We start from the raw sequence: 24297 nt of genomic DNA, 5'->3' as shown, positions 1-24297 counted from the left end.
GAGAGGGCCGCCGCTGCTAAATTTGACCAAAGTGGAAGTTTAGAGAAGGGAGACTGGGAAGGGAGCGATGACCTGGGAGACTTTTCCTGATCTCCCCGTCAGATCAGAACAGAAACTCAGCAGTTTAGTTAGAAACATAATGTGCTGCTCTGAAATCTAAACCCTTAACCAGAGATGCTGCCTACTGGGTGACTCTTTAGTTCAATATAATAATAATAATTAAAAAAAATGCATTTTATGGTTAACCAGCGGCTAAATTGTCACCAAGTTTGACTGAGCGTGTGATTGGTTGGATGTTTTGTTCATACTTGTGTCTGATGGACAGGTTGTCCCCTGTCTCTCACCTGGAGACTGCTGAAGAAGAAAAAAACACTTCCCTTAGAGAATAAGTGGTTCAGAAGATGAATGAATGTGATCTTCATGGGAAGTTGGGTGTTCATGATGGATGTTTTGTTAAACAAATTAAACAAATAAAGTGTTGTATGGAAGCTCTCACTCATACTGAAAAGTGACTTAAAAAAGAACACTTGCAGCTCTTTACTCTGTCCAAAGAAGAGGCTATAGAGAATTCACTGTGGCCCTGCAGAAAAAAAGCTCTACTTTTCTGCTTATTTTTCTTGTGACTCCACAGTCGTGGGCTTTGTTTCTCACCAAAAGTAAAACCTGATGTTGTGTCAACAAACTTGACCTGACAAGGAGTTACACCGTATCAATCTGGTCCTGGAGCGCCACTCCCTGCATGCTTTCTATGCTTCCCTGCACCAACACACCTGGTTTGCATCAATGGGTGACTAACTTGAGGACATGCTGAAGCAGTGACTGAGTCAGGTGTTCTGGAAGCAGGGATGCCTCTAGGACCAGGATGCATGCACCAGTTTTATTATGAGAAAGTCATCCTCTTTAGTGTTACATCATTGTAATCTTGTGCAGAAATCCTGCCAGTAACATGAAGCTGGCCAAATCAAAATCTCCCCAGTTTTATTTTGAAATCATTTTACCTGTTAGTGCAACAAATGGACAGAAATGCATTTTTGATAATAAAAGTTTATTCTTAATTAAAAACTTTAAGGAACATTTTAATTTATTTGTTTTTCTCTTAAGTGGCCAACAATGGCTTTAATGACTCGTTTTACCAGTTTAGTCTAACTATCTGTGTTGATGGGGCTTGTTACCAGGAGTCAGTCCCAGGAGTTTCCGCCTGTGGGGTGTGAGGACCTCCCCCCTCACGCACGCCTCCCTCCGGGCAGATGAGGCTTAGCGGTGAGCGGTCAGTGGGTGAAGCAGGGCGGCCTGTCGAGTCAGCTATCTGGGTAGCTGGGAGGGACGATCCCGGCGCGGAGCGGAGCGTTACCATCGTGGGAAAACAACAACAGTTACCGGGAACGGAGACGGTCTGGTCACACGGCAGCCTCAACATGCACCGAATAACGGGGAAATCTGGAGAGGACAACTTAATAATAGAAATGAGCCCGACGGACTCCTTCAACGGTGAGTTTCTGCGTCAGAACCGCTTCTTATGCGTAAAATAAACATGTTAGGCTTTAATAAACCCTCCACTATGTTATTTACCCTCTCAGAGTGGGAGTTCTAGATTTATACATATAGTCTTTATCTAAAAGTATTATTATTATAATACTTATTAGCTTGTTTATCCCACCTTAACCCTCCTAACCAGTTTAGCTTTTCTCTCGTAAAGGCAGCAGTGATTTACTGGGAGCCAGGCTTAAGCAGCTGGCCTGCCTGCTGGAAACACTCTGTCACCTACAGCCAGTCACTTTATCTACCAGTACAAACCGCAAATCCCTCCTGGTCCCCAGCCGAACCAGGATTTTAAACAAGCAGTTCCACAGCTGGTTTTTGGCCATTTATGGCTGAGAAGTGTGTGGAGCTGAATGAAAGATGAGTCAGTCTGGATGTTTTCTAGCTACCCTAATCAGTGTTGGTCTGTGTCTGCAGGTACACCCAGCTATACTAGAGTCCCCTAGTTTTCTGTACAGATGTACACACAATCTGACCCATATGGAGTCCATGTTTACAGACTACAAGCACTCATTTATCCTGGTTCTGGTCTGTAGGGCCTTACATGGACAAGCACCATCTTACATTGGTGATCTTCTTAGTCCCTACACCCCCAGCAGGTCCCTGAGGTCCAGTGATCAAAGCCTACTGGTTGTGCAGCACCAGGCTACAGACCAAAGGTGACAGATCATTTGCTGCTGTAGCCCCCAGACTCTGGAACTCTCTCCCCCTGAGCCTGAGATCAATGGACTCAGTGGTCTCCTTTAAAAAGCAGCTGAAGACTCACTTGTTCAAACTGGCTTTTGTATGACCTTCTTCACCACTCTCTTATTCTGCTCTCCCCACCTATTCCACCTTCCTCAGGATCCACTGATTTCCCTCTTTCCTATCCACTCTTAGCCTAGTGAACTAGACCAAATTCTTGCTTTGCAAAGAATAAATAATACATTTATTTAGTCTGGCTTGCCAGGCTAAGTCACTCTCTCTTAACATTTTTTTAATCACAATTGTCTATTTTTTGCTCATTTTAAATATTTTTTAACCGTTTTCCAAATTCTTTTTTATATTCTTACATTTTCTGTTTTTGTGAAGCGCCTCGTGATTTTTTTCTTGAGAGGCGCTATGATATGTTCTTACAAGTGCGGGTCATTTATCACATTCTTCTTCTTTTAGAAAGCTCTTTATTTTGGAAACACGATGTGTCGGTTAATCTGATTAGAAATCAACAGTAAGCAGCTGTCAATCACACACACACACGCACACACACACACACACACACACACACACACACACACACACACACACACACACACACACGCACGTGTCCTTATAAAAGTAACAATCCAAGTCATTTTAAACAGATTTTACAAAATGACAAAGATGATTTGTCAAACATGTGCTTAAAGTGTTGTTTATTGTGATGTGAGGAAGGTGTGTGTGGTAAAAGATAAAAAGACATCTCCTTAACCTTTCAGAGGTCCTGAAAACATTTAGGGTCTCTCACGCGCCACAAAAATGCACAAAGTTCCTGATTCTGCAGATGAAACATTTACTCAAACAAACCAGCATTTTTTACTTGTGTCATTTCATCTGGTTTTGACCTGTTTATAACTGGATTTGAAATCGACCCTGTTAGTTTATCAGTATTTCTCTTGAATCTCCTAGTTCTGCTGTGACTAAACTAAGAGACAGAAACATGTGTTGTAGCATTTCCACAGTGATCAGCTGCTCACTCCTGAACAAAGCTGTGACTGTGGAGGCTTTTTTATTCTTGGCAGTGCTGACTGGTTTGTACTGCGTCCAAAAAGCACCCAACTGTGGAAAAATATGCTCAACTGTATAAAGTGAGCTCCAGTTTCACTTCATGAACGTCAAAGTCATTCTTTTGTCTTCTTAAAACAAGTTTTATCTTGAAACAACACAGATTCTAGAAAACAAATGAGAATTTATTAGGTATTTTTGCTTGTTAGAGTATGTTTCCAGTTATTCTGGGATATTTAAAACCTTTAAGATACATTTCTGTGGATTTTTAAATGATGAGTGTGTTCCTGCTGTACTTATGTCCCATCAGAACCCTTTCATCTAGTTTTAGGTTTTATATTTTAACATTTCTTAAACTCAGCCTCTAAAGGTTTCACTGAAGTCCACACACCCTCTAATGACCAATGTAAATGTACTTTTACACAAAATACTCAATCATTAAATAGAATGGGATTACAGCAGAAATCTGTTTTCATGCAGCTCTAACCCCCCAAAAAAGCATGTAAACAAAGATTTACATACTGCAGTAAACATCAAAATTTCACATATTCAACTCCACACATTTCAAGCTGCATCACAGATTTAGCATGTGAATTAGAGCATTTGAAGTAAATATAGCTCCTGGTTTAAACCACTGGGTTATGCTTTTTAACTCGGCAAGACAAACGATTTGCAGGCTTATTTCTGTTCTTGGTATTCATGTTTCTGTGCAGAGTCCAGACTAAATATAACCACAGAGACCATCAATTAAGAAACAGAGACTGAGACTGAAGACTTTACTGTTTGACATTGGTCCTTGCTATGTTTATGTGTTTTGCTGCGCCATCTACCTCTTTATTTGCTTATGCAAATCCTTATTTTACTTTTAGAATCCACCTACGCTAGTTAGATTAGCATTTCAAAGGCTAGCCTTTCCCACTAGCATCCCACTAGCATCGGATCCACATGGACTACGTTTACATGCAGCCAATATCCGGGTTATGATCGGGTTAAGGTCGGTATTCGGGTTTCTGAGTTGATCAGAATAACCCGTTTACAAGCATAAATAGAAAGAGTTACCCCTAACTTGCATAACCCGATGTAAATGCGGGCGTTGGGGTAGCGTCAAGACGTGTGGACTACGTCCAGACGCAATATGTCCATTTCCGGTTCTTCTTGTTCCAGTATCCGTGAAAACAACAACATGTTTCCCAGTTCGGAAGAGATAGCGACCGCGTTTGTGCTTTAGTTTCCTCGTCACTCCAAAAGTGTGATGCTGTGCCGCGACTCGCCATTTTGCTCCCAACTTGTTGTTTACTTCCGGGGTTCTGGTGCATACAAGATGTCTCGCTACTCAAAAGACCAAGATTCCTTGCGAACAGAGCATGCGCAGAACACACGCTTTGATAGGGATATCCCGGTATGCGTTTACACGACCAAACATTCGGGTTAGAAAAGGGTTACCCCAGGTGTAGTAACCGGGTTTTTAAAAACCCGGTTATGAGCATATCCGGGTTTTTGGCGGTGTTTACATGGACCTGCGGAACCGGGTTATTGTGAATATTTGGGTTTTAAAAGGGTTACTGGCTGCATGTAAACGCACTGATGGTCTGAATAGCATAGAGAATGTCCACATTAGCATAGCCTCCTTTTTTCAGGGTGCAATCGGACTGTTTTTCAGCCCTCTTCTCGAGGTGGTCTGCTTCGGGCTGACCAGGGCCGACACACCCACTGCTGACTAATTCACGCCTCCCATTAGGGAAAGCCTCTGATTGGTAGAATCAGCCCTGTGGGCTTATAGCATGCACTATTCCTTATCACGCTAATTATCTAGAAGAGAAAGTCTCTGACTGCATTCCTTGCATTCCTAAGCAAGGATGTGTTGAATCAACCGGGCCAGGCTGGGGCTATCCAGGCGGTGTGGAGCCGATGCGAGTGGGGAAGGCCCGTTATTGTAGATTTGTGACTAGGAGTGGGAGTTGATAAGTTTTTATCAAAATCAATGGCATTGTCGGTTCAGTCTGTCAATCCAATTCCTCATCAATTCTAGAGTAGTTCAATAGGTGGCAAAAAACTAATAGCACACGGCTCCTGCAATATAACTGTTGGTTCATTTATAATAAATAATCAATTGTACCTGTATCAGTTGGAAAGATCTTTACAAATGTTCTCCTTTATGCTCCCTGGGAAGGCAGAGTCATCTTCTTGTTTGGTGCGGTGTTGCTGTAGCTTTTGTAGAGTGGGAAAAGTCTCACCACGGGTCGGACTTTAGTTGCTGGAGTCTGCTAGTGTGAAGGTGTGTATACAAGGCTAATGACGCTAACACGATAGGCAGTGTTAGTTGATTAGTTACCTGCAGTATTAACAGGAGAGGACGTTCGAACTTCACCACTTCTGCTGTGTTGAAATACACGAGTCCAGAGCGGGTCAAAACACGTCATTAACTCTTAAGTTATCGCATATTTTGTGCCCAAATGCCTTTTCCTTCCCTTGATGAAATATCTACTATGCAATTATTGCAAGTGACCCTGTTGTTAACCTTTATTGTAAAATATAACCAAACTTTCGAGCATTTGTGCCGCTTAGACACCATGTTTCCTGCTTCGCAACGCGCGTGGTGACGTCATTCGTGCCGACTGGAATTGATAAGGGGAATCGTTAGCAAAAGTGCCGAACGATTCCTAGGAATTGAAACAATGGGAACCGGTTGTTTTCGATTCCCAACCTTATTTGTGACGAAGTTTCCTTTTAATATTTTATCATATTTTGAAAGTTTATTAGGCTTCTCATTCTTTTTTCATGCAGTCATTTCTGCAGTAGATGTGTTGCAGCACATGACGGGTGGATATTCTTTCAGAAGAGGTCTGGTTCAGTCACCAGTGGTGCTCTGAGACGCCGGTGCTTCCACACATTACACAAATATAGACCACAACACTGGCTGCTCGTCTCTGCTGCCCACAAGTAGCTGCACATGTGCCTGAAACTTTGCATGTGCTAAACTTCCTGTTTGGATTTCTTTGAGTCATACTGTCAGCAGCTCATTAATGTTTGGCTTTCTGTTACTGTTCACAGATGATTTGAATGGCTGTAACCAGCATGCTTCAGGATCAGCGGTAAGTTCCAACTCACCTTCAGAATAATATTTTAAGGTTTTTACTGGTTTTCTCTGTTAGTAGGTGGGCTAACAGGGTTTTAGATAAATAGAAAGTGATTTCATGTTTTAGGAGAAGTTTTGCACCATAGTTTCACTTCCCCCACAATAGCAGAGCAACAGAGTAAATGTAGAAGCTTTCTTTTAAGTGCTTGGTGTATACTCACTCGCTGACAATCAGACGTGACCTTAATGTGTGTGTATTCTTCCTTTCTAAGTTTCCCTACACACCCGACGTGTGTGTGGAGACGTGTGACTCTCTGAACACCAGCCTGGCCTCTCTGGCCCCCTCCGACCAAAGTGACGGTCCACAGTACAGGTCTCAGTCTTTAGAGCAAATCAGTTCTTTGACTGGGGTAAGACACCAGTCGGGGCTGCAGATGCATGACTGTGTTGGTTTATACTAGCTAACTGAGTGAAACCCTCTCCATGATCACATCTGTTCAATTTCTCCTGGTGTTGGTCCTTCTCTTACTGTCCACTCGCTTCCTCCACAGCTTTGGAAAAAGCGGGCACTATTCCTGAAGTATCGTTCCAGGGTATGGCATGGTAAAACGGGCTTGTAATGTGCTGCAACCTTGTGCATATGCCTGCTTGCCTGCCAGACTTGGCTCAGTGTTGGGTTACACCATAAGCATCAGTTATTCATAGAACAAAGCTCAGGCATCGCTGAAATCAATAAAAAAAACTCTTGCTGGAGAGCTAATGCTGGCTTTTGGAAAGCATGTTTGTTCCTTGGAGTAATGGAAATGTGAGTTGATGTATCACAAGAGCTCACTGGAAATGGAAATGACGGTATGACTTGCTTTTTTCTCACCTGTAATGATTGTTTGCTTCACTGAGGAGAAAGCAACAACCTTGTGGTGTTACAGGATAATTAGAAGACACACGCCTGTACATAAACATGTAGATTCACATGCGTGTGTATATTTGTGTGTGTGTGTGTGTACTTGTCTTTATATGTTTAAGTGGACAAATTTTGACTTTAACCTGTTGTGTGTGAACATTTCCACATTTTGGGGACATTTTGCTAATTCTAAGCACCATTCTCCTAAAACTTGGTTTTAACTTTTAACTTTTAGCTTAGGTTGGTTTAGGTTAGGGTTAGGAATTGAACCTCAGTGGTTATGGTTAGGGTATGGGTTAGTCATAGTGGAGTCACATATATTAGCCCATTCCCATCACACATTCCCATTCCCATTCCCATTTACACACACACACACACACACACACACACACACACACACACACACACACACACACACGCACACATACAGATGCAAGCACGCACACGCAAACACACATGCATACACACTAACACAAAAAAAAACACACACACACATTTGTATTTATATATTTGTGTGGACCTCCATTCAAAAATGATTGGAGGTCCACACAAATATATAAATACAAATGTGTGTGTGTGCGCGCGTGTTTGCATTTGTGTGTGCGTGCTTGCATTTGTATGTGTGCGTGCTTGCTTGCGTGTGTGTGTGTGTGTGTGTGTTTGCGTGTGTGTTTGCGTGCGTGTGTGTGTAAACTAATTACAGTGTATATAATGTAATCAAGGCACTGCCCTACTCTCATGACAATGTTCTGTAGCTAAACATAAACTTCTCTCTTGGCTTCTTTTAAATCCCCTTTAATGTGGTTTTGCTTAAGTAGCATGTTCTCGTTTTAATGAAAAGTTGTTTTTAACGGTCTCTCTAGGTTAAAGACTCTCTAGTAGTTTGACTCCCTTTTAACTAAAGGCTGCCATCCAAGTGTTTGATCCCTTCACCTTCTAAAGGAGGACATCTGTGTATTCTACACATTATCTCGCTGAGAGACTGGGTAGGCCTATCAGGAACTGCTCTGGAGTGGTTCTCCTCTTATCTGTCTAAGCATTTCTTCTCTGTGGCCATTTCCAAGTTTCTGTCCTCCTCTACCTCCCTCACCCATGGTGTCTCACAAGGTTCTGTTCTGGTGCCTTTACTGTTTCCTTTAACCACGCACTTTCCAGCACATGCTGAGCTCTTTAAAGGAATCTCCTACCATCTTTATGCAGATGACATCCATCTGTACATCTCCTTTAAGCCCCATGAGATGTCTAAGCTGCAGCTGTTACACACCTGCTTAGACTCTATCAAAACCTGGATGGCTGGGAGCTTTCTACAGCTGAATGAAGATAAGACTGAGATCCTCATCTGTGCCCCAGACAAGCCGGTTCCCAAAGTCAGACTCTCTTTTGGTCAGCTTGCTTCCCACACCAAACCCTCTGTCAGGAATCTTGGTGTGACCTTTGACCCAACTCTCACCTGGACTCCCATGTCATTTATCTTGTTGGCTCTTCCTTCTTCCATCTCAGGAACATTGCTAAGCTGAGTCCCATTCTGTCCCGCTCTGAACTTGAGACAGTTATCCACACCTTCATCTCCTCACGCTTAGACTACTGCAACTCTCTTTTCACGTGTCTGAGCAGAACCTCCCTGAACCGTCTACAGGTGGTTCAGAATGCCTGTGCTCGGCTTCTGACCAAATCCTCCAAACACACCCACATCACCCCGCTTCTCCTCCAGCTTCACTGGCTGCCAGTCAACTTCAGGGTTCATTTCAAGATCCTGGTTCTGGTCTATAGGGCCTTACATGGACAAGCACCATCTTACATTGGTGATCTTCTTAGTCCCTACACCCCCAGCAGGTCCCTGAGGTCCAGTGATCAAAGTCTACTGGTTGTGCAGCACCAGGCTAAAGACCAAAGGTGACAGATCATCTGCTGCTGTGGCCCCCAGACTCTGGAACTCTCTCTCCCTGAGCCTGAGATCAGTGGACTCAGTGGTCTCTTTTAAAAAGCAGCTGAAAATTCACTTGTTCAAGCTGGTTTTGGTGTGGCTTTCAGTTGATTCGGTTGTTTCTTCTTGACTACTTTCTCTTCATGCTGCTGCTACCACCAATTGTCTTTCCCGGGATCCCGTATTACCATATCTTGTTCCTTTTTTTCCCTTTCTTCCATTTTTTTATTGAAAAATGTTTCCCCTTTTATTTATATTTTTATTACAATATTATTAAAATCATTTCATAAATGTCTTAATCTTTTTTTGTTTTTTGCTGTTCTTGTGAAGCACCTTGTGATTTTTATCTTGAAGGGAGCTATATAAAAATAGTTTCTTCTTCTCGAATCTTTTATCAGTAAATAGAGATTTTACTTATACTATTGGCAACTTTACTGGAGGTGCAGCTTGAAAATACAAATGAAAAACATTTAAAGATAAAATCTTTCTTTACTATAATTACCACTTCTCTGATGCTCCTCCTCTCACCTGCTGGGAGTTTTGTAACAGCAACAGAAGTTTTTAATCACAGAAACAGCAACACATGATGAATCATGAACACTTTGTAGCATCATGACTACAAACTCAAAGCAGAAACATTTTGAAATAGCTGATCTGTTATGCTCCATCCAAAAAAATAACCTTTGCACAATTTACTGTTTTGCTGACATATTTAAAGTTTTGAAGCTCCAAAGCAGTTAGACAGCATCTGGTTGCTCATCATTTATTGCCACGTCATTTTTCTGAGTATGATCTACAACTTGTGATGAATATTTTAGAACAATATTTTTTAGCAAATGTATTTGTGGCAAAGAAAACGTCTCATAATATTTGTGCACCTTGTTTAAAAAGGGTCAGAGAAAAACAGCTGGGAGCTGGAATCTTAGTTTGACTTTATCTTGTTTCCTCAGTTGATAGGTAAACAGCAAAAAGACATTTACCAAGTACCGTATGTATGTATGTTCTATGCTTGTCTGAAAGACTTTTGACCAGGGATGTTGGATATCAGCTGAAAAAAGCAACACATTACCATTTTGACCACATTTTAGGATTGCAGTGCAGTGATGCAACATTTGTTTACTTTGAAGAAAAAAATCACACATTTTGCTGTGTTTTATTATGTGTTCACATCTGATGTTCTGTGTGTGTCAATGAAGGTTTCTTTTGAAGCAGAAACTTTATATGAATTTATTTCTCAGTTGAGCTTATTGGACAATGTCCAAAAGATTTTTGGGAACATTTTAAACCAATAAGGAAATAAGAATACATCTGTGCTATTTTAAAGGACCTCTTGCCCCAAAACAGAAACCACCTTGTTTTAAAGTTTCCTAGTTAAAATAAAAGGTGAATGCATGTTGAAACACCCAGTAGTTAGGCTGCGGTTAGTAAATGTATAGAGAGCAGGTTGGCCCCAGCAGATGCACCGGTTCCATACAGCTGATCTCTAATTACTGGAAATGAGAGCGTCCCAGAAAGCACCCAGCCTGCCAGGGACCATGTGGTTCAAATATGGTCTGGAAGGTAATGCAGGCCAGTGGTTAAAACATGTATAACTTTGGACAGAAAACCTAACACATATTGAGATGTTCGGTACATTATTTAGTGCATTATTAAGCATTAATAAACTATTAAAACAAGTAGTAACAACTGCTTAACCATATTGAGTAATGCATTACTAAGTGACCACCCGGTCCCTAAGAACACTTAATAGAACAATAACGGTAACATTAATAAAGGAACCTTATTGTAAAGTGTTACCCTTTTGTTTTATGCAACTTCTGGTTTTGGATTTTTGGTCGAGGTAATTGTTTGTTTTAGCCAACTTTTCATTCCATGAAATGAAAATCCTGAATAGTTTTGTTGTAGAAGTCAAGACTAAACAACATCTGGTGTTGGATCTGTAGCAGAGGTTTCTGATCAAAGCAACCCCAGAGTGGTTTCCAGCAGCATGTTAACATCGCCACCACACAAACACTTGGTTTGGTCACGTGTGTGTGTGTGTGTGTGTGTGCGTGTGCGTGTGTGTGTGTGTGTGTGTGTGTGTGTGCGCGTGTGCGTGTGCATGTGTGAAATTAGTATCTCAGCTTGATGGAGCAGAATAATATTTGCACAGTGTGCAAATAACCATCAATAAAAGGCTGATGCAGGACACGAGGACTGAATGGGGTTTGGGTCATTGGCAGCAGGTTCATTAATTATATGAAACATGACACGGCATATTTGAGGGACTGTTTGTACAACTTAGTGCTCCTCCTCTGATGTGATTAGCTATCCTGCAGCAGCTCTGCAACCCCAGTGCTGATGTCATTCCTAGGACTCCCCCTGCCCCTCCCAGTTCTTCCCCCGCTCCCTCTTTACTGGATGACCACGGAGGTGAGGCGTTGTCCTAGGGTGGTTAGTGATCTTATTGGATTTCATCAGGATGAAGATCAATGGAGTAAGAGTTAGACAGGCTGTGGAGCTTTCTGGGCTGGACTCTGTTCTCTGGAGGAAAGCAGTAGAAGCTGCTGATGCATCAGGAGCGTAAAACGAGGGAGACATGGAGGTAAAGTGTACTCTTTCCTCCATTCTGCATCACAGTGACTGAAGGTCTGGATCACCATGCGAGTTGTATGTGTGCACATGTTGGGAACAGCTGACGTTTAGGAAGGTGCATTGTCTGCAGCTATGTTTAGCTTTCTGAACAGCTGAAGTAACACATACAGAAGTCATGTACTCTAAAAAAATGCTGCAGCCCATGTCTGTCCATTAGCCTCTCCAGGGCTAGCATTAGCTGGTGAGTGCTATTAGAATAGCAGCTTTTGCCGATGCCCACACTTTCAGGAAACATCAAACCAAGGGTTGATAAAAAAGGCATAGTCTTGAGGTCTGGTGAATGTCTCTTTGGGTTTTCCCCTAAAGGAGGATCAGCCTTTTATTGTTTGGTTCTATAAATCAGAGGTAGGCAACCCTGGTCCTCGAGTGGTTGTGTGATTGAATCACCTGTTCAGCAGCTCATCAACCTCTGCAGAAACCTGTTAATCACCTGCTGATTAAAATCAGGTTGGAACAGAGAAATAACTAAAACATGCTGGATAGCTGTTGCCAACCCCTGCTATAAATAATTCTATCAGTTATGGAAACTCAGGAAAAATGAATCCTGGACATCTGCATGTCTGTGTTTGGAGTGAAAATATAATCGTCAGTGTCTTAGATCTGGATGAGTAATCAGCTGTGAAGTGATTTGGAGGCTTTAAACACAGAGGCATCTAACTCTCGGGTGTTGTGTGCATCCAGAGACTTGCAGATAACCAACCCGTGTGTGTGTGTGTGATTAAATGTATGCTTTTCTGTGTTATCCCATCCTAGATTGACAAACAACAGCAGAGTAAAGACTCTGTGTTCTTCCGAGATGGAGTACGGCGGATTGATTTTGTCCTCTCTTACGTGGATGAAAAAGATGGTGAAAGAAAACAGGTAAAAAATCTTGATTACTTTACTGACCGTGTTTGTACAGTTCGTCTTTTAGTGGGTTTTATTTAGGGAAACAATTGTATTCCCACTCGGAGTGTAATGGCACCTGTATTTATCTCATGATGGTTTTTTTTTTAGTTGTATTCTCAGCGGGTCACCACTCCTACCTAGAAAGACATTTGTTTACATTCCTTTTGTTTACGGTAAGGACAGAAAAGCAGCAGAGGAGGTGGAAACTCTCTACCAAACAGCACAAACAGTGGATTCAGAATAACATGCAGAAAGTTCAAAATCTGTCAAGTTTCTGGTCAGCTGATTGGAGAAGTTTCCTGTTTTTCTCCCAGCAGCAAGAAGGAGCTATGTGTGGGAAATATGGCAAGCAGTTACGTCACACTTTGCTCACTTTGACACCACATTTAATTATTTTGGATAAGTCCAGATTTAGTGAACTGAAACACACCCAGTTTAACTTTATTTTTGTAGCATTTTCTAAATTAAGAGGGGAAAACCTTTTTGGATTTGACCAAACGGTCCGACACACAAGGCCTGCATTACTCTGTTATAGCCCAGAATGAATAAAAACTGGCCCTGCTTCTGAGAGAGTAAGTACACTTTTTCCTGTTTTACTGAACAATGATTTAGGTGAACAGTTACACCCATAGTCTCCATTCATAGTTGTGGTTTTCTTCTTTATTTACAAGACTAAAATCAAAACGTTTAAATGAGAATTACACACAGCAGAAACACTTCTGCTATTTCCTCCTCTTGATTTTCCACGTTGGAATGGCTTCATGCAGGAAATCCTGGAAATTGTTTACCGGCATCTCGGCCTAAATGCCACAGCACTGATAAAGCCAGATAAACTTTGATTCTCGGCTCCTATCAGTAATCTTCTCAAGGTTCTCTCCAGGATGATGAACTCTGTTCAGATCCTCTGTCAAGATTTTCCTTACACACATAGTTTTTTTTATATTGTTGACCATTACTGTTGTTAATTTATCAGCCAAGTGCTGAAAGAATCGGAGTGTTTCCCGTTGAGCTGTTATTCTTCACACCAAAGTGCTAATTCTCAGGTCGTAATGATGATTCACATTTTGCCCACAGTCTCAGTCGGTGAGTCACCAGACAAACCTCTGGTCCAGTCAGGAGCTGGATTATGTTTTCCACTGTGGGAGGAAAGGTTAATGTGAGGTCACGTCCTGTTTTATCCAGATGCAGAGTAAAATATCACTCTTAGCCTTACCTCCAGCAAAGCACTTTCATTTATTTTTATGGATAAACATATTTTTTTCTAAAGCAATGCACCATATGGTCATTTTTATTAGACTACTGTGTTATCACAACTGATTTCTGCAGCCTGTTTGCACTGCTGTGAGCGTCACAACGAGCTGGCTCAGATTTATCCATCCAGCTTTTGCAGGATACACAATTTCCTCAGCACTGACTCTGTTGCTTGCTGTTTTCCTTCCCCCGGGTTTGTTCAGCTGCACAGTACAATTTCCTTCTCTTGCTAAGATGAATAATCATCTAGATGTTTGTTTCATTTTATAAAAACTATAACTTTTCACCCATGGTGGGTTATAACCACTGGTTCTTATGGCGTTAACAAAACTTGCATGGAAAATAAAATTGAAAGCAGCTTCTCTATAGACTACAGTGGGGGTTTGGCTCAGACAAACATCAAAGATCTTCCACAAAATCAGACGTCAAGTGGCTACCATGGTTACCAGAGTAGCTGCACTAGCATCCTTTAAAGTCTCTTTAGATTTATCTTAGTTTCGTATCTGTACCCGGTGCATCTCTGATGGTTTCTTTGTGTGTTTGTTATTTTCTATTCCTTTAGGAGAGGAGACGGATCTATGAAGACAACTTGGTGAATGTTGGCCTGGAACTGGAAACAGAAAGCAAATCAGTAAGATTACATTACCACTGAAATGTTTATGTGCAAAAATATTGTCTCAAATGAAACTTTTGCAAGTTTCAGTAATATGCTGATTATTCTGTTGGACACAGTGTTATTAATGTGATTTGTACGTGTTTTTGTGTTTATTATCAGGAGTCTGAGGATGGAAAGACCTACTTTGTGAAGATCCACGCTCCATGGGAAGTTTTGTCCACCTACGCTAGTGTGTTGAACCTCAAGGTCCCGTTCAAAGTCGACGACACGCTGGATGAGAAAACAGAAATGCCCATGAGCTGGCTGGCCACGCCTTTCCGTCTGCCCAAGGACATCATGCACCCTGAGCCTGATTATTTCACTGCTCCTTTCAACAAGGACAAACCTGACTTCTTCCTCATCAACGACAAAGACACATTCTTCCCTCCCTCAACTCGCAACAGGATAGTAAGCATCCATCATTTGTGGTCTATCTTATCATGCTTGTGACCTTCGAATTTGAAAATCAGCAACATTATTAGGAAACAAGTTTTTCCAGAAGAGTTAGATTTGTGAAAAGCTCCATGTTTTAACCACAGAGGCCTTTCCTTCTGTATCCAGGTGTACTATATCCTGTCCCGCTGCTCCTACACCGGGGAGGAATGTGCAGATAAAGACAAGAAGGGAATCAAGAGGTTGCTGAACAACAGCACCTACACTGCTGCTTTCCCTCTTCATGATGTGAGCAGTTTTACTTCTTTCCTCACATTAAAAGGCACAGCAGAGATGCAGAGTTTAATGACATATTTTGCCATAAATGTGACTGAGATCAGTGTTCTCTGTGTGACTGCAGTCGAGATACTGGACAAGATCGAAGGATGCTAACTGTGAAAGTGAAAGATACACTCTCTACAAATACTGGGCGAAATTCCTCTGCTTTTTCAAGGAGCAGCCCCTCGACCTCGTCAGGTAGAAAACACCAGAGAGCTGCATCTTTTAGGTATCAGGAATAAAAGCCATGTCTTTATAATTCTGTCGTCATCAGAAATTATTACGGAGAGAAGATTGGTATTTACTTTGCTTGGCTTGGTTTCTACACCGAGATGCTGCTGTTCGCCGCCGTCGTCGGAACCATCTGTTTCCTGTACGGATTCCTCACCTTTGACGACAACGAGTGGAGGTTGTTTTTCCACAAATAATTCTTATTTTTCTGTTTTGTTTGTTATGATATGTTTGATTTATACTAACGCTGCTTCCATTCCCCCCCCAAAAGTAAAGAAATATGTAACGAGAAGATTGGAGGGAATATTGTCATGTGTCCTCTTTGTGACAAGAAATGTAGCTTCTGGAAACTCAACACGACGTGCAACTCGTCGTGGGTGAGTCATCTTTGCTTGTGACTCATGTTCTACCCACAAAGCATGGCATTTAAAGAAATGTTGCTGCAAATTGTTGACATTTGTTTATTTTTCTCCTTATTTGTTATAAAATGTTCGTCTTTCAGCAATCTCACCTGTTTGACAATGTAGCAACAGTGTTTTTTGCCATCTTCATGGGAATTTGGGGTAAGAAAACATGCTATTTAACCCAGTGCACCACCTAGTGGATGTACTGGTGATTTTCACTTTTCATGTAGTTGAATCTTTCATGTGCAGAAGCTTGAAGACTGGAGCTTAAGCTAATGCATCCTGTACAGAGTTGATGATAATAATAATTTAAATACATTGATAAGAAACTCCTAACACATATTTTTAATGCAGTTGAATAAATGTTGTGATGGGTGGACTGCCTCTGCAGTGACGCTGTTTCTGGAGTTCTGGAAGAGGCGGCAGGCCCGACTGGAGTACGAGTGGGATCTGTTCGACTTTGAGGAGGAGCAACAGCAGCTGCAGCTGCGTCCAGAGTATGAAGCCAAGTGTACCAAGCACGAGAAGAACCCCATCACTCAGGTGTTTGTACTAATGAAGTCAACTAATTTACTATAAGATAGTCCTTTAAATTGCATTTTAGGCAGTTTACTTTTTGCATAAATTACTGCACAAAAATATTTTATCACTGTATTGCTTATGGTGTTTGAAATGATCCAGTCGAAACGAAAAGCAGGTGTCAAAGACAAATGAACAGAAACAAATCTTCCATCACCACATCCCATCCGATTTTAGGAGCAAGAGTTGATACTTGAGAGAACTGCAACAGGTTTAGCGGGGAACATTTTTCTGTGCTGGGTCGCAGTGATCTTCTGGGTAAGGGTGGCACTCGGCGTGGCCTGACAGTTTGGTGAGGAAGAGGTTTTGTTGTGTAGGTAAATAACAAACATCTGGAAAGCCTCTGAGGTACAAGTTTCCCACTATAGCTTCAAATCAAACAAGAAAACATTAACGATACTGAAGAGTTCTGATTAGCCAAAGTGTGTCACATGTGAGGATGTAAAGTTCATTTCAGAAACTTGGCCTTCTAGAGATCTCTTTTCAGAAAGATAACAAAGGTTGTGTCGATGCTTTGCTTGCTCCTAATTTAGGAAATGGAACCTCGCTTGCCCTTAACAAGCAAGTGTGTACGCACGTGTCTGTCTGGAGCCACGGTCCTGTTGTGGGTGAGCATTTAGAGTGCTTTCATTGTTCCCAGCTGTCTTTGTCCGTAACGCACCCAGAAGCTGTACGTGTGTTTGGAATGTGTGCGAGCTTTTTTCTACTAACTAAAAAAAAAATAACCATCTTGCTTAGTTTGTGCTTCTTGCAGCAGTTTTGATAATTTTAGTGTTTCTATCTCTTGCTCTTTTTATTTCATGTGGTCCTTTTTTCTGAAGATCTCATTGATCATTGCCTGCATCATTGGGGTGATAGCGTACCGCCTGGCGGTGTACGCAGCCTTTGCTAGTATCATGAAGCAGAGTCCCACCAACCACCTGGAGGTGGTCGGCCCTTACATCACACCCCAGCTGGCCACATCTGTCACAGCCTCTTGCATCAACTTTGTCATCATCATGATCCTCAACCTCATGTATGAGAAAGTGGCTATCTGGATAACCGATATGGGTGAGGGCTGCAACATGACCGCCCCAAAGCAGCGTAGCAACACCAAATGTATTTAAAATCTTTCTTTTCTGGATTTTACAAAATAGAAATCCCAAAGACTCACCTGGAGTATGAGAACAAGCTGACCGTGAAGATGTTCCTCTTCCAGTTCGTCAACTACTACTCTTCATGCTTCTACGTGGCTTTTTTTAAGGGCAAGTTTGTCGGCTACCCTGGAGATTACGCTTATATGTTTGGCAAGTGGAGCAAACTGAGGAATGAAGAGGTACCACGGACATGATGGAGCTTAAGATTCATATCTGGTCATCTATCCTCAGCCTGTGTTTTAGTTTCTTGTTTGTTTTGTTTTTTAATCCCACTCACGTTTGTTTGTTCAGTGTGACCCTGGCGGCTGTCTGATTGAATTAACAACCCAGCTGGTGATTGTGATGACCGGCAAACAGGTGTGGGGCAACATCCAGGAAGCTCTGGTGCCGTAAGTCCAGAAGTTTTATGTTTAAATAATTATATGCTAGTGTTTAACTTTCACTAAAAAAACACCAGATTGAGTTGCAGTATTTACTGTTCATGGGATTCATTTCAGCCTTTTGGAAGTGCGCTCATCTGTTAAAGTTATAATTATTTTATTCATTGCAGATTATATAACCAAATGTACATTCCTCAGGACTGGTGAGCTAACTAGCTGACTAGTCGACCATAGCCAAGATCAAAGTGTGCTGCTGCCATCTTGAAATGGCTAATGTCTCCCAGATGTTAAAGTAGTTTTTGATGAGTAATTCTTACATTGCCTATATTACATGGTTATTATGATGGACGTTTGTGGTTCTTTATGAGCATGAATACCAGCAGCTTCTTCTAAATGTAGCAGCTCAGTACAAGCAGGGATCCCGCTCTGCAGAATCAGAATGGCTGATGTGTAAAAGTTTATAAATTGTTTGTATAAAGCGCTGCTAAATTTACAAGAGCAGATTTAAGACAGCTGTCATACACTTTAGTAACTTGTCAGTCTTCAAAAATTTTAAGATTACATGACAAATCCAGTCATATTCAATTTAAAATTTCAAGTTCGTCAGTCCAGTTGAATGTAAATGCTATTTCTCCTAACTGAGGCCATTCAAAAAACTATGTATAACTAGAAGAATAATTTTGAACTTTTGCACAGAAACACACTTTATTTTTTATTTATTTATTTTTTCAATACCTACAAATGTATTTATTTATTAATTGTATTACTTTTTTATTTTGTTTATGCAGGTTTTAACATTTTTTACAGGGTCACAGTGGGACAAATGAGGTCAAACGATAAGGACAGGAACGAAAGGGGCGGACAGAACAAGAGAAAGAGAGAAAAAAATAATAATACATAAATATAAATAAAGACATCACATGCTATTAATTACAGCAGAAAAGAACAAAGTAGATGATCTATGTACTGGTCAGTCAATCTTTAGTTCAATCAGTCCAGTCCACATAGAGAGTAAAGACCGGCGAGCCACCGGTAGGGGGAACCAGTTAGTTGCAGCAAACACTACTGATTAAACTGACGACATAGTCAGGACCCAGGATGTGCTCTGTCCTTCTTGGTGTGTTCAGTAAAAGGACCCCAGATCTTCCTGAACTTTTCCATGGAATCAGATATAGAGAACCAAATCTCTTCCAGATATAAACAGGTGGCCATCTCTTCAAGCCACCTCTTGAAGCAGGGAGGGGAGGCTGATTTCCACTCATTAGCAATAACTATCCCAAACATAAGGGCTTGTTGCAAAGCAGAGGGTAGGGCCAAAGAGGTGCCAGAGCAGCCCCGAACCACCAAGAGACAGTCAGGATACAGAAGCCTATTGTAAACAGTGCTATAGAAATTGAAAATGTCAGTCCAAAACGTCGTGAGGTTAGAGCAGGACCAAAAAAGATGTCCAAGAGTCCCATCCTCAGTTTTGCATTTATCACATTTTGGGGATACAGAAGGATTAATTTTGTTCACAGAAACACACGTTTAAATGGCAGAAAAATCTCTTTAACCATAGAGCTCTGTTCAGTACAGTGATGCATGACTGCAGACATGTTGGTCTGAAGAATCCTAGAGCAGGGATGTCCATACAGAGAAGAAGTGATATTATTAAGAAGTTATTTGTTAGATCATGATAATACTTCCTGGTATATATTCAGTTCTGTTTTTATAGCGGCACATATGTGTGTTTTTATTTAAATGTAATGAACATTTTATGCTCTAAGCTTATCACAAAAGGTCAGAACGTGGGTGCAGCGGAAATTGGAAGCTGTAAGATACATTATAAAAAGCCAGAGGTCGCACCTGTGTTTATAAATCTATGAATATTTACAAGTTTTATCTCATAATCCAGGATTGTTCTGAGAAGTTTCATGAATAGTGCTGGTTGTGTCCCTCAGGTGGATGATGAACTGGTGGGGCAGCAGGAAGGCTCGGAACCACCCAGAGAGTCTGTACAGTCGCTGGGAGCAGGACCACGACCTGCAGGGCTTTGGACAGCTGGGCCTCTTTGATGAGTACCTGGAAATGGGTAAGAATCTGAGTTTTTCTTAAATTACCATGGCAACCAGGTGGAGGACAAGACCTACACCTACAGCAGAGTCTAAATCAATCTTTAAATGTTTGTGAAGCTGTTAAACAGCAGGGGGTGCTGTTATCCTGTTCTGTCTCCCACCATCATCTCTCCTCTCCATGTCTCAGTGATCCAGTTTGGTTTCATCACACTCTTCGTGGCCTCCTTCCCCTTGGCGCCCCTCCTGGCTCTCATCAACAACATCATTGAGATCAGAGTGGATGCCTGGAAGCTCACCACTCAGTTCAGACGTCCTGTGGCAGCCAAGGCCCACAGCATCGGAGCCTGGGAGGAAATCCTCAATGGGATGGCTGTCCTCTCTGTTGTCACGAATGTGAGTGCCAAACTTGGCTTCATATATAGTTTCAGATGTTAAAATATTTCAGTTTTACCAACCCAACTATTTATCTTTCTTGCTTATAGGCATTTATTGTGGCCTTCACCTCTGACATGATTCCTCGGTTGGTGTACATGTATGCCTACCAGCCAGATGGAGAGCTGAACATGAAGGGTTACATAAACAACAGCCTGTCTGTCTTCAACATCTCTGAGATCCCACTGGAGAACAGGCCAGAGGAGGAAGAGAACCCTTCCTGGTTCAACAGCTCCATCACAACCTGCAGGTCGATACAAATGTCTCTGAATACACACCATGAACAAATATTTACGTTTTTCTTCTCTAGTTCTATTTTAAGTTAAATAAGTGAATTTATTAAGCAATGAATGTGGTATTAAGGCCTAGCTGGTATAGCAGATGTAACCTTTAGCAGCTTAAGCACCATACAACTCAACCGAAGTGTGTGTGTGTGTGTGTGTGTGTGTGTGTGTGTGTGTGTGTGTGTGTGTGTGTGTGTGTGTGTTTAAAGCTGCTATTGCAAATCTGCAAAACCAGCTAAATAAACATGGAATTCTCACTCCTCCCGTCAATCAGACGGCAGAACACTCATTGTCACATAAAACGAGAGAGCGCTAAACACTAGTTTCAGTTTTCTACATCCAAATGTTTTTAGTTGTCCGTGACTTATTTTATTTATTTACTTTTTCTCTTTTTTATTTCATTCAAAATAAAAACAAGTAAAACATACAAACAATAAGAAATGCATTAAAAAAATCAAATTTGAACGAAAAGGAGCAGAATGAAGAAAAACATCTTATAATTTCTGCCCCCTTTGCAGAAGAAATAATCAATTTATATACAATTTCCATTCTTCCAGTGGTGTTTTATTTATTTATTTTATTTTATTTTTTGTGACTGGTAGTTTGTCCTAAAGTTGAAGTGGTAGCAGCCAGTTGTTCCTCCTGCTCTGATATTATTGAGCGGAGAACCTCTCACACATGTGGTGTTCTGTTGAAAAATGTGCGAGTGCACAATGACTGAAGGCCATAGGTAAATGTGGAAGGTTGTTGTGTGAGACTGAAAACCAGATGGTCCAATCGTTGGTTTCGAACTGAGCCATGTTATTGGCGGGGGGTTTTAAGTAAATGTGAGATTACCACTTCTTTTATTTATTAATCTCCACACAGATCATCTATAGCTGTACTATGTTTGAACTTTGTTTAGAAACATGAATGAAATGTTTTAAGCTAGCTTGTTCTGCAGATACGCCATTGTACCTTTAATTCTACATGTATGAGTTGTTTCATTATCTGTTCTGTGTTTGAATTCAGTGCAACAAGCAAGAATTTGTAAGTTTGCTGGAAACAGTCACAATTAATTTGTTCTTGCATCCTTGCAGTGCTCTTGATTCAATGAATTGTCAATCAAATGTTTGTCTAAATATGTAAAAACATCTGATTTCTTATCTATGTGTTTTGTAGGTATCGTGATTACCGCTACCCCCCAGGACATGAGAAGCAGTACTCCCACACTATGCAGTTCTGGCATATTCTGGCTGCTAAGCTGGCTTTTGTCATTATTATGGAGGTAAACAAAAACCACCTCATAGTTTCAACAGTCATTTTAAATGAGCCTCACCTGTTTGCCCTGAGTAGAAGACAGAACAAAGATTGGTTCTCCTGAATGTCATAAATGAGCTTTTTATACATAAGTATTTCCTTTATATGATCCCTGGAGAGAATCGTGTCACCATTGTTGTTTTAAAAGGGGACTGTGTTGGTGAAGTTCTTAGTGTTAGAAATGCAACATTTGGTTTCAGCCACCTTGATGTGTTTAGGTCAAACGTCCATTCATTAGTTTCTGTATACCAGAGGTGGGGAACCCTGGTCCACCAAGGACCGCTATCCAGCATATTTTAGTTTCAACCCTGCATCGTCACTCCCGATTTCATTCAGCAAGCGATTAGCAAGCTTCTGCAGAGCTTGATGAGCTGCAGAACAGGTGGACCAACCACTGAATCAGAAGTGTTGGAGCAAAGACATGCAGGATACCGGCCCTCAAGGACCAGGGTTCCCCACTCCTGCTGTATGCACCGAAAATTCAGCCCCTGAAATTTTTCGTCCAAAAATGCATTTTCGGCCAAAACACCTAAATCATCGAAACAACACAGCTGAACAGACCGTCGGTTGAACCCCGCGTGCCTTACAAAAGCAGCTAAACATAGATATCCTTAACTGCATGGTGTGTTAAAGGCTCATGCCCAGCAGGATGTATCTGTTAACTCATCTGAAGAAATTACTGTATAATATTAAGGATGATATAAAGGTTCATAAAACAACATTTGCATGAACTGGAGTGAGATTTAGGAGATTATGGCTATTTTTAAATGGCAGCAAGTCATGTTGGGACCAAGTAGACCAGACTAAAGCAGATTTCTGTTGATTTGGTTACTTAAAAAATAACAGAATTAAAAGCATAAAAATGCTCTTTGATTAAAGACACAAGATCAGAGGAGTAAAAATTGTGCATGGAAGCTGTGTCCTCATGTAGATAAGGTTATGATGGCAGCTACCCATGTTGGTCTTAGCTCAGCTCAGACTAGCTGTCAGCTTGTTGGTCATGTTGTACATTGAAGCAGTTTCTCTGAACTGAAGCCGTTCATGGTGTTGGTCTTTTCCAGGTTACATTCCAAAATATCCCAGTTTCTTTAGATGTATACTTATGCAGGTTTTACTTTTATTTTTTCCTTTAACGATTATTTAACCTGATCTGGCTCATTCAGTTCAGAAGTCACAGATTTTAACTTCTAAAATAGTAACTGCATCCTCTGATTCAGCTTTTTGGGATAATGTTTAGGACATGTAATGGCTGCAGTGCATGTGTCATAATAATTCCATTGTGCTCCTCCTTCTGCAGCACGTTGTTTTCCTGGTCAAGTACTTCGTGGCCTGGTTGATTCCTGACGTTCCTTCTGACGTAAGGGCACGGATCAAGAGGGAGCGCTATCTGGTCCAGAAGGAGCTCCACGACTATGAAGTGGAGAAGCTGAAAATCCAGCTCAGCCATCAGAACCACCAGGAGTGCACGTGCACACCAGGGATCTATCCGTATTTATCCAAACATGAGGTGCTGCCAGAATTTTAGCACAGCGATTCCGACACAGTGATGTGTAATCTGATCCAGAACATCACTTTGTCAAATCACCTGTGACGTTGGATGAAGAGCTTTACTCACTTCACAGCCATATATTTTCTGTTTACTTGCTGACTTTGGAAAGGCTGAAAGACCAAGTCTCCGTGCATGCAGGCACTTCAAGATGCTTGAATTTAGATTTCTGTCTCATTGAGATGAAGTTGGTTCAACTTTACTGTAAGAAAAGAGGAAATCTTCTACACTGAGTCTAAATGAGAGGCCTCACATATTTATTTAAAGTGCCACTATAAGTAGCCAAAGACTGAACGCCTTGAAAAATCACTTCTGCAAATCATGTTTTTTTTAACTTTGCATTCATGTTGTCAAAGGTTCTGCTGTGATTTACATCTGTTTAGCTTTGAGGTCACAGCATTGATTGGAAAGTAATCTCAGATTCTGTTTAAATTCACTGACTGTTATGGCAGGTTTGATTATGAATAATCCAATCTGCTCATGGCTTCAGCCAGCCCACAACCTGACCTGTGAAGTAGCTTTTTAAAACACGATACATCTGTGCTCCTGTTCTGACTGTGAGTAAGGACTTCTTTTGTGGCCAGTTGTTCAGCCGCAGCTGGTGCTTGTTGACCGTTTACCCAAAGATGAGAG

General features: G+C 41.3%; 1 protein-coding gene across 2 annotated transcripts; it reads left to right on the top strand.

The window, feature by feature from the left end:
* The first annotated feature begins 1221 nt into the window (after nt 1-1221).
* ano5a (anoctamin 5a) lies at nt 1222-23805 on the top strand. 2 transcript variants are annotated; one of them, XM_054732983.2, is made up of 22 exons: nt 1222-1488; nt 6331-6371; nt 6628-6765; nt 6907-6948; nt 12568-12675; nt 14516-14584; nt 14729-15016; nt 15170-15289; nt 15402-15517; nt 15594-15728; nt 15822-15927; nt 16053-16113; nt 16346-16497; nt 16711-16791; nt 17355-17583; nt 17670-17848; nt 17961-18058; nt 19990-20120; nt 20291-20496; nt 20586-20785; nt 21981-22086; nt 23416-23805. In XM_054732983.2, exons 1-22 carry the CDS (start codon nt 1248-1250, stop codon nt 23641-23643), a joined length of 3075 nt encoding a protein of 1024 aa, XP_054588958.1. In that variant the 5' UTR covers nt 1222-1247; the 3' UTR covers nt 23644-23805. The 2 variants fall into 2 exon arrangements, with proteins under 2 accessions (XP_054588958.1, XP_015819751.1); XM_015964265.3 differs by lacking the exon at nt 16711-16791 and adding an exon at nt 17067-17141 and having other exon boundaries at nt 1223-1488.
* Nucleotides 23806-24297: the final 492 nt, after the last annotated feature.

Source organism: Nothobranchius furzeri, chromosome 4 (genome assembly GCF_043380555.1).
Source record: "Nothobranchius furzeri strain GRZ-AD chromosome 4, NfurGRZ-RIMD1, whole genome shotgun sequence".
Taxonomy (NCBI): domain Eukaryota; kingdom Metazoa; phylum Chordata; class Actinopteri; order Cyprinodontiformes; family Nothobranchiidae; genus Nothobranchius; species Nothobranchius furzeri.
Note: the sequence above shows the minus strand (reverse complement) of the source record. Positions and strands in the feature narration are given on the sequence as shown.